Genomic DNA, 15,335 nt, shown 5'->3' on the forward strand with positions numbered 1-15,335 from the left:
CATCCTTTTGTAACTATAGAGTTTAAAACCTAGCGACTCGGTGCAGCAACAGGAGAATGTAAAATCAAAGCACACATTCCGGCAAACGTCACAAAACTGCGATGATCTAGACTGCTATATTGAAAACCCCAGTCCTAAGCCTTGCGACAGAACAAAGAATTGCAAAACGCCGGCTGACAAGGACACATTCTAACCCAATTATGCGTGCGTTTTCAAGCTTAGCATAGCATTGCACTAGTACAAATAGATGGGCAATACTTCTTTTAAAGATTTATGGGCTTGTAAGTAAGTACTTACCCCGCAAGCCCTCCGAAGAGGAACTTGATGTACTTGGGCATCGTCTTCTTCGCGTCTGTCTGGGCAGCCATCTTGGGAAAAGAGGGTGAAAGGTCATCTTTGTTTGACGTCATCAAAATAACAAAATTCACTAAAGTGTCTATAATGGCAAGAAATTCACATTCTTTGACATCTTATTGGTTGTTTTAAGCAGATGAGTCCTGACATGTGCGTCTAAACTGCACACTTTTAGTATTTTGCCTTCTTAAAAATATGACATCACGTGACTCAAAGGTTAGGGACAGTGCATTCTTACTGTCGATTGATGCTGAAAGATTCGCTGAACACAAAAATTGTTCTCAATCACAACTTTCCAACACATCTGAAGTCAGTTAGTCATACATTAACTCTGTATGGTATCTGAGTCAGTGCTTCAATTGGGACAGTTGTATCAATATTTCGATATTTTGAAACATCTGACATTGAGTAGCGGTTTGCCCCCGGTGATATAGATAAGAGTTCGCCATACTGGTTGAGATTCAGCAAGACTCGGACAGGGATGGTCGGAGTTTCCAGCTCCAGCGTGTGCGCTGAACTTGACTAACTGTTAAAAGACCAGCCCTGACACCTTCAAGACATTCATAACTTGTCTAAGAGGAAGGTAAGGCTGAATTTCTGTCGGAATTTCTCTTCATTTTCCAGTTGTTTTGCGTTGCGGAAGATGCGGATGTGCTGTAGACGGCCCTCCCGAGTTGAATCTCTTTTCCCAAATCAGGGAAACGTTTACGCGGATGTGTATCATTTTACGAAGAAAACCACTCATTATACAACGTTGCAGGGCAATTTTTTTACTCGGTAGAGTCACATAGCTTATAACGGATACGTGTGCAAGATTGTGTGGTGGAAAATTCTGTCTTCGTGTCACTTCCAACTCCAGTAACGTTATAATATTTTCATTCCGAATATGATACACGTACTAGCAAATTTCTGAGTATACCGAAGGCTGAATAGTTGTTGTCACGTCAGTTGGAAAGTTAAGAGAAAAAAATGGACGTCAAAAACACGTGGTAGGCTATAATACCACGAGTTGTCCAAAATATAATGTTGCTCTTCGACTCGAGAATTAAAGCCATTTCATTCATATTTTGTATCAGTTGGGGTAGAACTGGTAAAAATTTTAGCATCTTTGGAATCTTAAAACATCTCCAACCTTAAGACTATTGATAATTTCGAAAAGAAATGTTGATGTGTATACTTAAAATGGAACTGTGGCACAATGCCATGATTGACATATACTGTGTTCTTTGTGTTGGTTAGTAGTAAATGCCCACCCATCTAAAGACAATGATGCATTGTTCTACTCTACATTGTCAGCATGGTTAATTTTAATTGCACATGCCACACCAGTTTATGACTGTACAATAAGTACAACGTTAGTATGGATGACACATTCAGCCGAGGGAGTTACAGCTCTTCCACATCGTGAGGATTTCCAGACTATAATATTTATTGACTGTAACTTCCAAGAAGATACGTAGTTCAAGTTACAACTTGCAACCTGAGCTCTTCACATGTTACTGAGTATGTATAAGAGATATGGGCATATGGCTATTGTGGTGTATGAACCAGTGCTATTTTGTTATTATTCATTTTAAGAACTTAGGTCAACTTCCAAGGACTGGTACCGTTACCAGTGGTCGAAAAAATACTGTAGTTTTCTGGCAAAATGACAAAAATGAAGCTCTTCAAGATATTGATATGGTTTATTTTTCTAGGAACAATAATTAACCTTGTGTCTATTGAATCTAAGTTAGCTGCTATGTGGTGACTGCATGACAAGAGGAAGGAAAGACAGTTGTTCAGGTAAACTTTATTCCACTATGGGATATTTGTTTGAACTCCATGCAGTGACATAGCATTGTTCATTTCATTCTAGCTAACATTCAAGATATACTTATATCATAACAATTTTGGGACTGAAATCTGTAGTGAAATTACAACGTATTCATAGTATCATACTGCAAAGACATGTAGGCTAATTTTTTATACTAGCATGTGTGTACGTACTATTAACTGTGAAAGCAAGTTTGTGTGTATGTGCACTGCGGTGACTACCTGTGTATGTCACAAAGTGATTAGGGATAACCTGTGAGGCTGGTATTTCATGACCTATATGTCACGTGGATAGCCTAAGGAAATGTAGTGCCCCTTACTTAGGTAAAGTATGACCCTATGTTCAAATGCATTGTTCATCATATTCACATTCACTGACAAGTGAACTGAATGATACATAACATTTTTGACATCTCATAAAATTGTTGATTGACTTTAAAATAGGAGACAGTGTTGGCTTGCTTGCTGGCAAGTGTTTTCCTTTTGAGGGTTGGGTCATTGACAGCCTGACCCATAACACACAAGTAGGTCCAGCAATCAGTGCCTAACTGATGAGGGTGGCTGTGGTATAGTTTACTTGGGGGCATGTTGTCCCTGGAGCAGAGAAACTGATCTGTGTAGGTCCTAGAAACAGTCTGGCACCCAGGCCAGTCACCTTACCATCAGTAGTATGCTTGGGGCAATAGAACTTCTCTATAGATCACAAGGAGGAAGTAGCTCTGTCCTCTAAGCTTAATGAGGGTAAGTCAACCCATGTTCACTCTGGCACAAATACATGTACATGTGCCCTGGTTATTAGGTGCAGTTCCAGAGACTTGGGACTTGAGAGATTTTATTTAGAAAATCCATTAGTGGACGTGTGCCCAACGGACGTGTGCCCAACGGCATACCACTTATCTTCCTGGACTTTCAACAACAATTGTAGCAACAGAAGGGTTCTGTTGGTCAGGTAGGGAGGTTCCTACCTTATTCCAGCTTCAAAGTTTGCCAGCTTTGGTACCATCCTTGTGAGTTAAATTGTTAATAATAATAATGATATTGTTAATGATAATAATAATAGCCACCCAATAAAATTAATTACCTCTTGGTAGCAATTATTAGGACAGGATGATACAAGTGCAGACCTGAAGCCAAGGAAACAAAAACAATAACAAACATCTAGTAATCTGCAGTGAACAGTCACATTGACAACATCATCAAATGCAAAAATGTATGAAATGAACTCATTCAACCCAGAGAAAGAAATTGTGTTCTAATGAAGATATTTATTTCAAATTTACATTTTACATTATTTACATTTTACCTCTGTACATATTATTACCAGTATTGCTTGCACAAACCTTCAAAATCTGCTGCTGCAACTATGTTTTGAACATTTGGATAGACTTTGGTTGCTTCAAAATGTATCTGTTTAACTGTCAAGTTTATATTTGAGTCATACAACCCCAGTGCCGTTGAGTCATGACGATGTATCAGATACCACACATACCTACAAGCCTTCGGCGTACCAGGGTGGGACACGTGGGTGACATGTGGAATTTATCCAACATCTATTTCTGTATTGGTATTACAGATCTAGGTATAGTCACCTAAAAATGGCAAACTGTTTCAGGTTTTCTTTGTCAGACTTTTAGTGGTGTGTGTTTAAGGCGAGGCAGTAGATAGCAACGAGCCGTGATTGATTTGTATGTAATCACAGATCGAAATAGTTTTTGGCATGCTGTTTAATGAATTGGTCAGCCCCCAACTATCCTCAGCTTTGCATTATCCCTGGCAAGAAGGCATTGGATACTCTACTTGTAGGGACACTCATGATGAAAAGCAAGGCATCGGGGGAAATCAAGTACCACTAGATTTGTAGCTGTAGCTATATGAGATATTTTGACCTATACCATAATTCTGTTGAACAGGTACAGTATTAAGATATATGAAGCATTACAAGATGTTTTATTGCAAAAGGAGATCTTGCTGTACACGGAATCCCCACTTGTGTTCTGCCAGCCTACCTTGTATTGATATTAATCAACATGTATGTGACAGTGTATACATATATATAATAATCGGGTTGATTGCTTTTACTGTTAGGGTGGCTCACAGTGCATTGTGTCAGTATCTATCATGGTTGTTATGGACTTTTATTCTGTAGGGTTACACGATATTGAAATTCCATATGCTATCTCCTGGTTTTGAGTTGTCCTTCATTCGACACTGAATCCATCTGAATGACGTCAATTCCATCAGCCCGGCTTAGTTTTAGCCATCAGAATGTTTGCTGACGTAGATTATAATAAGACAGAGTAGGCTTAGTTTCTTTGATGTGCGCAGATGTGTATTGAAGGATGCGTAGACAAAACATGACTTGCATATTGCAGTGACTGAGTGAGTACCGGTATATAGATTTGTATGTTATCACTGGCAAGTTTGTTTGATGTCTCCAAATGGCATATGGCTCTTCAGAAACATAGTCGTGTATGCTTGGATTTCTAATTTTGCATATTGACTTTGAAGTTATGACAGACATTTGTTTTTCCATGCAACTTTGTTTGATAGATTACTAGTACATGCAGAAAGTTGTTTTTCTCTTGTGGCTCATAAATGTGCTAGAAGAGGCACATCAGCTCTATCATTCTGTGTTCTTCGTCCTGATGTTGTGCTCTCATGTCATGATGTTGTCAGTATGTCATAGAATCTGTCTTCAGCCTGCAAAGGAAGCAATTTCCAATAAGTAGTAGCTAGGAGAAAATTCATATTCATTATGGCATTAGTTAGCAGAGAGGTTGTAAAAAAACAACTTGTTTTCAGTCCTCCCCTGCCACACCCTGATTTATTTACAAAGGGACTTACATAAATGTTGTTGATCCTACACTGCCTCCAATTCAATCTATTTGTAACTGTGGGAAGATCAGCATACTAGTAGCCTATTAAAGATTTATATAACAACGGAAACAAAGTCCACACTGCTGATACAAGCTCGTCAGTTGATCAGTACTATTGGAGAACCATTTGGCACAACAACCATCCTGTGAATTAGGGGTTATTTTACCCAGGTTAGTTCTCATTTATTGATGATAATGTGACAGTGTCTGTTTGATCTAGGCACCACAAGAAGGATATCAGTGTCACTGTAACCTATAAACTGTTTGCTGTCTGGTTATAAAGCAAAACATATTGGAGATACAAAGTCCATGTCACAAAAGTGTAATAAACAAATGAGAAATTCAGTACTGTATCTGTATAGCCGGTATAACCGCCCTTTGACGTAACATACCAGCTTCGATACCTACCTAACCTTGCCAGCTTTGTCTCATCCTTGTATAAACATGTCATGATGATCGTACATATGTGATTAGTCCTCTAAATGAATGTGTATCTAGTTTTCTTGGTTTGACGTCATGTGTTGCTCTATCCTTGCTCCTTTCTCTGCTGGAAGCAGTGTGTCCTTCCAGTGAGGTGCTGGTATTGATAAAAGATATGCACGAAGTGAGGTTATTCTGGAGATGATATATTGTCCATGTCCTTAATCAGACTAACCTTCATTTTTAGATGTTTGTATAACCATGTCACAGCCTGTTTTTGGTTACTCTCATGGCCATCTTTCATTTCCTGGCAGGTCATGTATTCATTTATGACAGCTACTGGGTGTCTGTGCTTTTTTATATGTATTTCCGTATATGTAAGCTAACTTATAATAAACTGTAATATTAAGTAAAAGAAACATGTATAGTGCCTGAATGCCGAAATATACATAGGGAGTACTTCTTAGCTCCAGCATAAAAACTTAAAATACTCATAAATCATCATTCACATTCACAATTATCCAGAATTCAAACAATTCCAAATCTAATGTAAGCCTTGGCAGAATCATAATCAGATATGCTGTTGATTATTTATACATGAAAGAATGTCAGGGACTCAGGGTACATAGAAACTGTACAGTACAGGTTATGTAAATAATCCCATACTATCTGATATCAGTGATAAGCCTGTTTCTTGCCAAAATTAAGTAAACCTTGTGATTGAAAGCCTGTTATTACACACCTGATGCATCTGCAAACCATCTGATTTTGGTCTGTACGTGGTTGCTTCAGTTATATTACTATGCTGCATTATGTGTTATTGCTTGATATTAGTATGTTCAAAACTGGCTACATTATAGTGCATACAATGGTGTGTATCGATTCAATGTTTTAGCTGTTGATGTTTAACATGATATTCCAGTCCAATTTATTATATAAACTTTGATTGTTTAAATTTTGAAACAGACGGGTGGCTGTAATATCCAAAAGAAAGTCTTGGTTGTTTTCCCTGATGAAATTGTGTACTTTGGTAGCAGGAAGATGCCAGGTGTATGTGTATTTTAACACTTGCTAGTGATTCACACACATTAACAGCCTTGAGGACTGCTTGCTAATTGTTATGAAGCACCTGACTTGTTTCATGCCTTCTTGTTAACTAATGGAGGATTGGGAAGGAAGGCTGTGAAATGATTGAATAATCAACTGTTCTAATGCGTTGATTAATGCTTGTGATTAGAGCTAAGCTATGAAGGAGAGAGATTCAAACCTGGAACAGTAGATTTTACAATGTCGGCACTTTGTACCATCTTCTGTGTTCAGGTAAGCAAGTTTCTTGCAAAGTAGAAGATGACACTTTCATTTGTACCTTCAAGTGACCTGTGCAGATAAGTGGGTTGTATTATTATATTGCTCTACCTCTTGTTTCTAGAAGCTTGGTAGAGACTACTTCTTGGTCTTGCAAACAGACAGTTTTTAGTGTTCCTCCTCCCTCCCCTAAATAGTTGTCTTTTCTAGCAGTTGACAAGTTACAGCTTGAACCAGCTTGTTCAGACAAATCCTTGTGTTGTCATCAATTTTCTTGTCTGGACAGGTCTTTTTTTTTTCATTCTCCATATTTCATTTCATTTTTTCATTCTCTCAGCGATTTCGTACCCGTCTTTGACTGTGATTTGATTCCATAATGTTATTTCCTCAATCAAGACATTTACCTTGCCATGCCCTTTGATCTACAAAATTATTGGTGTACTATGACTGCGTTATTGGGGGCCGATGTGTTACTTTTGCCTTGTTCTTGGCAATCAGACAGTCCCACCCAACAATAACAGTGATTGGACAAAGGAGGTATGACCAACTGACAAAGGCAAAGACAACTGGTGTCAATCCTAGACAATCTAAACTGCCCGGCCACTTCATACCTCGGTCCATTCACACTGGGATTAATCATGTAATTTGTTGGCACTGATGTTGTCTTGCTATTATCACTTGGCACTGAGTTGTGGAGGTGTGAACTCTAAGGGCTGTACAGTTCATTCATGGATAGACAGAGGGTGGTCCATGTGTGTCTAAATAAAGTAGTCTCCTGCCCAGGCTTTTGTCTGGACAATGCCTTTCTTGTAAGGACAGGGCCATTAGGTACAAAGGGGAGGACTTCCATCAAATTTTTTTTCACACATGCCGAAGTAGTGATGCTTTTCATTTGGAAAGTACTTGAAAAGGATATATCTGCTATTTTATTAAAACTCCACAACAATCACCATAGAAGCTTTCGAGGAAAGTCTTAACATTTTTTTTGCTTTGATGTCCTATCCTTATGTTTGAAAACAATTTAATTCCAGCATTCTACAACCTCTTCCAAACAATAGCTGTATGCATGTCCCTTGGCATTTCTCCCCCGCCCCCAACATGGACTCTTCCAATTAGATCATGTGACCTCATCTGCATGAGGGGCCCATTGTACCCTGACCAGGGCCCCTTTTTTGTTGTCCAACTGGCATTGTTGCCCTCTGGTGTGCCAGATGGCCTCAGTCCTTGGTGGGAGTAGGGTGTGTTCAGGTGCATTTGTGGTGATCCAGGCCATATTCTCACAAGTCTAGGATGGTGGTAAGTACTCCTTTTCCAGTAGATCCTCCCCAGTACCAGCCACATCTTTGCTGATGCCCTTGGTGTAAGATTTACGTAGGCTAGCTTATGTGGAAAAGTCACGTACTAGCCCCAGATACACTTTTTTTACGTCAAAGCTTCTCTCCCAAGGCCTTTATTTGCATAGGGGACTGTCTTTCCATGATTCAGACCTTGAGTTGCATTGTGTGCAAATTATTTAGTCATCTCTGAAATTGATTTTCTAGTGGAAAGGCACACAATTGCCAGCTGCTAGTCATGGCTGTTGGTTTGGGATGACTAAATTTTGATCTGCTTAAAATTACCTTCACCCCAAATGCCCCCCTCCCACAGTTGACAAAAGGTTCCTTACTTAGATAGCAAAATTTTGTGAAATCTAAGCAAAATGTGTTGAATCAATGGTTTCAAATACTTCTGTTTCAAAATCTGTGTCATTTGACCCAGTCAAAATGGTGTGAGAGCAGAACTGGGGAGGCACAGCCACATCCCCATTTTTGGAGGGAAAACCCAGCCAGTCAGCCATTGGCAATCAAAACTGCCTGCCAAACAAAGGTCACAGCACATTCTTCTGTGTTTCTGCCCCAAAATCTACCAAAGATCCGTCCCACCTTGCATTCTGGTGGTAGATTTTCTCAGTCAGACACATGCGTCATATAAGCAGGGGCACTGATAGGGAGTTTCAGTCTGTCCCCAGTTTTGGAGGGAAGAGTAGGTCACGTTTCTGGCCAAATTGTGTTCACGTACATCCCTTGATCAAACAAGGGTTTAGGCAGATTCTTACGTACAGGGAAGGTTTTTCTATTGTAGTATGTCACGACTGAAGTGTCTGGCTTTTTCTAGCCTGATAATTTTTGGCCAGGAGTCCGGATGTTGTCCTGTTTTGTGCTGGGCAGACAGTTTCCGGGACGTCCCGTTTCCCTCCAAAATTTACATAAGGGGGGTAAATACACCAAGATTAGCCATTTACCGTTAGGCAGGCTGATTGAAAAAGGTCTGTATGGATTTTTGAAGGTGTAACAAATGTACGTGAACATTTAGTTTGCAGAAGACAGGGAAAATTGCTGATTTTAGCGTGATTATTTGTCAGGCTTTTGCCTGTGTGGGAGGGGGGCAAATGATTCACTGATGACATGATGCAATGCCTTAGGCTGTAGGAGTGTGGATCACTACACAAATTGTCTGGCTGTTATGTGGAAGTTCCACACTGATATATGGAAGTTGTGATGTTATTCTTCATCACAAAATGATTTTTAATTATCACAACAGAATTGGATGAAGAAATTATGGTTTTTGTTAACGCTTCATATTTTTATTCCCAGAATACATTTTTAAGTACATACATTGGTAGAAAATGCTGAAAACACATTGTTAAGCAGGATCAGTAATGTGCTTATTTGTTGCATTTGTAGCTGTTTGTTGTTTCTTTAATCATTTGCACAAGATTGACGTACAATTTGTTTATATTTCCGGTTGAGAGCCTCATTTAGTTTCCTTTTATGATGCGAACTTGTGTTGTAAGTTACAATGCCAAGGTAAATAGGTAGTGCTTTGATTTACCTGTGAAATGAAGCTACTGAAACATTTGTTATTCCTAATAATTGGGCTGAGAAAGAACTGATTGGCATCACTCTATGTGTTGCTTTTAGTACTTGCCTGTATTTTCTTTGCTTACTTTATACACGTGTGTTGTCAATACACTTGTGTAATATGTAAAAATGTTGGTGACAGAGGTTTACTTAGAAATGTTAGAGGAGGTATCAAGAGTGGCAAATACAGCTATGCGTGGCAATAAAGATATCATTTGTATTCCATGTGCTGATTCTTTGTAAAATTTATTGCATTTTTGTTCAGAACAAATAGCAATTTTCAGGTAGTTTTGGTCCAGCTGGTCCAACACAATTGACATCAGAACAAAGACTCTGCCAGCAGGTCATATCTTTGACATGTGTCCCTGGCTCTCTTTCCCTTTGTGTGTGGGACACTGACCAATTTCCCTCGGGATGGACCCCACTGCAAGTTGATTATTTTTGTACAATACACAGGTGAAATGGAAGATGCAGATTTATGTCTGGAAGTCCTGAATCAACAAAGATCAAAGAAACTCAAAAGTTCTTGTTTTTCTGGACAATGTTAGCTTCCTTTTTCCCCATAGTAAAGAACAGCTGCCTTCCAAATGTACTGTTGATGCAGTTTTGCTTTCTGTGATACATTGTGTAACACATGCATTTTTTCCTGTTTTCCCTGTGCAGCAAACAAGAAGCAGTGGTGCAGCAGTTGCCCATAACACACGCCTCCGCAGCCTGCGGGAGTGCAACTGCCTGAGGTCCCGGATACGCCAACTGCGGGAGCAGACCCGCCGACAGGTTTCCAGGATTTCCAGCGCGAACAGACAAGTGCGGGCCATGGGACAGAAGGTGTCTGGGGGGGTGAAGACGGCAGGGCCAGGACGGGAGCCTTCGCTGAAGGCGCTGAACTCAGACAGGGACTTGTTACACCCCGACATGCAGAAACCTAGCCGACTAGATATGCTCCTTGATATGCCTCAAGCAGACAGGGAAACACAGGTCAAACACGCGTGGAACAACGAAGATCGGTCTCTGAACATTTTTGTGAAGGAAGACGACAAACTCACCTTCCACAGACACCCGGTTGCTCAGAGTACGGACTGCATTCGTGGCAAAGTTGGGTACACAAGAGGACTTCATGTATGGGAGATTCACTGGAGCACGAGACAGCGGGGGACGCATGCGGTGGTAGGCGTAGCGACAGAGCACGCCGCCTTGCATTCGGTAGGGTACCAGTCTCTGGTGGGAAGCAACGCAGAGTCGTGGGGCTGGGACTTGGGAAGGAACAAGCTCTACCACGATAGTAAAAACAACCCCGGAATCACGTACCCTAGGACATTGAAAGCAGACGAGAACTTCGTGGTACCAGACAAGTTCCTTGTAGTTTTAGACATGGATGAGGGCACAATCAGTTTTGTAGTGGACGGACAGTTCTTGGGCATTGCCTTCCGTGGACTGAAGGGGAAGAAGTTGTACCCAATTGTCAGCGCAGTGTGGGGACATTGTGAGATCACCACCAAGTACATTGGAGGCTTGGATCGTAAGTATATTTTTTAATATTAATATTAATAATAATAATAATAACCTTTATTGTACATTCATGCCCTATCGGGCTAAGTACAGGTCAACAGATGAAATTGGTAATATACATGTTTGTAGTACAAACAGATCTAAAATTACTAATCTATCTAATACAGGGGTTCGGCTTCTTCTCGTTTCTTTGAGATGTTTATGTTCACTGTAGTTGCACACATGCAAGTACAGTGAACCCTACCATGTTGCAGTATTAGAACTAAACATTGTGTCAGAAAAGTTCCTACTATTGTTGAGTTAACATGTGAAAGCCATGGCAACATCCTAAACTGTACAGTAGTACATATAGAGAAAGGTCCACATGGCTTCATGTTTTTGTCACACCCTGCTCATAAGTCATGGGGTAACAAGATGTAGTATGCGCATCTACAGCATGGATTAGACAAATGGTGAGAGATTTGGTTCTGTCCCATGGGAAACGAGGGACTCTCTTCAATGTGTTATGTAGTGAAACCCTCACACGTGCTGGTGGTTATGCATAATGATAGACTTGACTGTAATATCTGTGGGATTACTTAGATGATGAAAAATTGACATGGCTGGTGGTGTGACAGGGTGGAGGGAGGGGCACAGCTGAGGGGCAGCTGGGAAAATAGTGGACAGGGCAACAAAGGCCAAGCATGTCATCTACAGGTCATCTGGACTTGAAACAAAACTGTCCTACTTTGTAGTCATTGTTGTAACAAAATTCTTCATATGGAAGTAGCTGTGAAACTCTGACATAACTGTTGGTTATTTGACCTATCCTTTGTTTTACTTAATTAAGGCATTTAGGATTCAGTCACAAGTGTTTGCACAATAGAACAAATCTAACGTACACTATGATGAAAACCATATAAAACAGTAATGGGAAGGTTGTAGATATATTTCTAAAACTCCAGATTCAAACATAAAGTAGGTGGGCCAACATCCAAGCTGTGGAGCGTGTTCTGGATGGAAGGTAGACAGCTGCAGTGGCAGGTGGTGTCTTCATGTAGCTGTAGGGGTTCATCTAATTACATGCACAGAGTCAGTGTATTATCAGATGCGATGCCCTATGTGGGCTCTGAGCTATCTCTTCTTGCATGTACTAGTATGGATTCTTTCAATTGAAAGTAGACACTATGGCAAAATTACAAAGAAGTGAATTGTTTCGAATCAAGGTTCATTTGTAGTATGTATTTCACTGAAAATGCACAGGGTTAAAATGTCTGGAGCAGGTGAAGCAGTTTCAGCTATTTACACTCAATTCATGTTGGTCAAACTGATGAAAGCTTCAAGTGAATTCAATCTGCAAGTTCAAAATATTATATGACAGTGTACACATAAAGCAATGGCTATATATGCCAGGCAGCCTGAATTTCTTTTTATTGAAGTGAAAGAATGGTACGTGCTTGGCCAAGGTCAGAGGTATAGCATGACAGTGGAACTGAAGCCTGTGTGATGAGAGCCTCAGGAGACAGTCATGTTGATCTTGCAGCTGTCACCATAAATGGATAATGAACAGAAATACAGGATATTTATATAAGAAACCTAAAACAAATATTTCATCCTACTGTTCTTTGTTGCTGTAAAAAATTTCATGCATATAGTATATAGATGACTAAGAGGAAAATTTATCAGAAGTCATTATACGTGTAGTTATTATAATATTGAAATTATTAGAAGAAATGACTAGAAAGGATTATGTCTGGATGTGTAAATTGTAATGTCTACATTGTGACTGTATTGACTGATGAACTTGCGTTCTGTGTTGCTCTACAGCGGAACCCCTGCCGTTGATGGACCTGTGCAGGCGAACCATCCGTCTGTCGCTGGGGAAAGACCGCCTGAAGGATGTGCCCAAACTCCCTCTCCCTCAGGCTCTCAAGAACTACCTGCTGTACCAATAGCAGCTGCGTAGCTCTTCGCTGATGCCAGAGGACGTGTAACGAGGTCAACACGCATTTCTCTCTACCACCCCTATTTCTCCGGTTGACGGGCACTTTGAAGGAAGCAAGTATTTTTGAGATCATAACATAACAATATAGGAGTGGTAGAGAAAATGCAATGCAAGAATAATAAGGAAATGTTATGTCTGATCTAATATATGCCAACCTATTGCTTAAGAAGCAGTATAATTGTTACAAGCAGAAGATGGTTTAATGAACTCAACCTTATAAAACGTTAATTCCTCGGAAGACTACATGCTTGGTACAGGTTGATTTAATTGTAAGCATTCTAAATTTTATTTTATTTTCAGAGTCATGATTTGTTTCTTATGAGACATTATAGTATATTTTTAATTCTGTTACAAGACATGTCCACAAGTATAGCTAGGTCTTATTGTGACATGTATGTGAGCTCGAAAGTATTAAAAATACATCTTAAAACTGGAGAGGGAACATTCACTTCTGGAGATCTGTACGAGATTTAAGAAGAGAACTTGCAGAGGATTGATCTTGCCTCACCTAGAAGAGGCCTCAGTTCTTACAGTAACGCTGATGATCAGATCCACCAGTAAAATATGTTATGGTCATTTCTATTTCTTGCGTTAAATCGTCTGTACCATGTTGGTATCTGCATTAAGACTCTGCGCAACCCAAAGACAGTTGGTCCAAGAAAGTCAATGATATTGTTGTAATAGCTGAAAACATTATTTGAAGATTTTACTTAGTTCTGTCTTCCTTCTTAGAATGAAAAATGTATCTAATGAAGTCATATTTTAAATTAAGTTATAGCTCATTTTAGGAATTAGAGCTGTGTAGATAAGTGAAGTTGTGTATGATACCACTTCAGAAATGGACAAAGCATTGTATTGTTATTTTTCACCTTATAAAAAGACGTCCAAAGAAAGTATGGCAATATACAAGGATGATAATTTGAACCAGTGCTTTTGATGCAACCTGTTTTAAATCTGCGTAACGTTGTAGCAATTGCTTTTGAAGCAGGAAGGCATGATTGTACTGTTAATACAGATATTGCTGATGTTTTAGAGAAAATTTATCGTAGCGCAGCCTGCTTCCCTGTAAATCTTGTCTATGTTCAACTTAGTTGAAGCTGCACCATAGAGAAAGAAATTACCTTGAACCAGTCACAAGCAGTGTTAACTCAACTATCAACGGAGATCAAGTTTTGGGCATGGTTTAAAACAGGCACTCGATGTATTTTAATTCCATGAGTAGTTAGGATGAAAAGTGTTCATTAACCATCTCCCTACTGGTTTATACTGCCATCAATACATCTGATGCATGTATAGGCCTATTAGTATTACAGGGGCATAGTTAATGTACAGTTAAATTGACTAGCAGCACATAGATGATGTTTTTAGCAAAATGTTGGCACTAGTGAACGTTGTCCTGCTGGTGATGACTTAGAAACAACTTGCAATGTCACTTGTGTACATGTATGTTGAGTGCCCTGTCTGGCTGACAGCTTACCTTATTCGTTGACCAAAACTCTCCCGTCCAATCCATGCTGAAGGTTTTGCCCCATTTGTATTACTAGTATTTGTGGGGAGAAAATATTATGGACTGTTGTGTACCTGAAGCCACACAAAGCCATGCTTTTACTCACACCACCAGTGGTTGTCTTGCCAAAAATAGCTGATGTTATGGAAGACAGTTTCACCTCACAAAATCCACAGCTGTACCAGTCTGCTGTGATTGTGTTTTTCTCCAGCCCCTTGTCTCCTTGACAAACAGCTCCTTGTAGGTTTTAGGTAGAGGAAAATGATGTTTTCCACATGACAGCCTTAACATAACAGAGATATAGACCCTTATAGGCTGCAAATGTACAAATTTCATTTCGTCTGCTTGTATGTGGATTATACCGAAGCGCTGCGCATTGTTGTAATTTCTACATTTAACTGCAGCTGTGCCTGTGTACATAGAATGAAAGTTCACTATATTCTTAATCACAGATGCAGTTAGAATGTTTGGAATCCGTTCCTTGATTGGTTGGTGTAGTCTAATGTAGTTTATAGTGCCGTCATCACAATTGTATTATTGAGTCATGGCCAGTAGTGCTGAATAAAAAATGTCACTTTTATCATACTTCCTTGTCTGTGTGTTTCATGAGCTTAGTCTGTACTAGGTCAGGGCCATCTATTGAACATTGTATAAAGAGTCAGAGG

The 15,335-nt window shown here is 39.7% G+C and overlaps 1 protein-coding gene across 3 annotated transcripts; it reads left to right on the forward strand.

The window, feature by feature from the left end:
• Nucleotides 1-786: 786 nt before the first annotated feature.
• LOC109479791 (SPRY domain-containing SOCS box protein 4-like) lies at nt 787-15,255 on the forward strand. Of its 3 annotated transcripts, none has more exons than XM_019781804.1 (3): nt 787-937; nt 10,334-11,189; nt 12,986-15,255. In XM_019781804.1, the coding sequence occupies exons 2-3, from the start codon at nt 10,487-10,489 to the stop codon at nt 13,111-13,113; spliced, it is 831 nt and encodes a 276-aa protein (XP_019637363.1). In that variant the 5' UTR covers nt 787-937; nt 10,334-10,486; the 3' UTR covers nt 13,114-15,255. The 3 variants fall into 3 exon arrangements, with proteins under 3 accessions (XP_019637363.1, XP_019637360.1, XP_019637362.1); XM_019781801.1 differs by lacking the exon at nt 787-937 and adding an exon at nt 6,738-6,785; XM_019781803.1 differs by lacking the exon at nt 787-937 and adding an exon at nt 7,932-8,066.
• The last annotated feature ends 80 nt before the right edge of the window (nt 15,256-15,335 follow it).

The sequence above is a fragment of the Branchiostoma belcheri genome, unplaced genomic scaffold (genome assembly GCF_001625305.1).
Source record: "Branchiostoma belcheri isolate BF01 breed outbred unplaced genomic scaffold, Haploidv18h27 scaffold5, whole genome shotgun sequence".
Lineage (NCBI taxonomy): Eukaryota > Metazoa > Chordata > Leptocardii > Amphioxiformes > Branchiostomatidae > Branchiostoma > Branchiostoma belcheri.

Coding starts and splice junctions, on each gene's coding strand:
- LOC109479791 (XM_019781801.1), top strand. CDS start 6,753: ATGTCGGCACTTTGTACCATCTTCTGTGTTCAG. Junction 6,786..10,333: donor GTACCATCTTCTGTGTTCAG/GTAAGCAAGTTT, acceptor TTCCCTGTGCAG/CAAACAAGAAGCAGTGGTGC. Junction 11,190..12,985: donor GTACATTGGAGGCTTGGATC/GTAAGTATATTT, acceptor GTTGCTCTACAG/CGGAACCCCTGCCGTTGATG.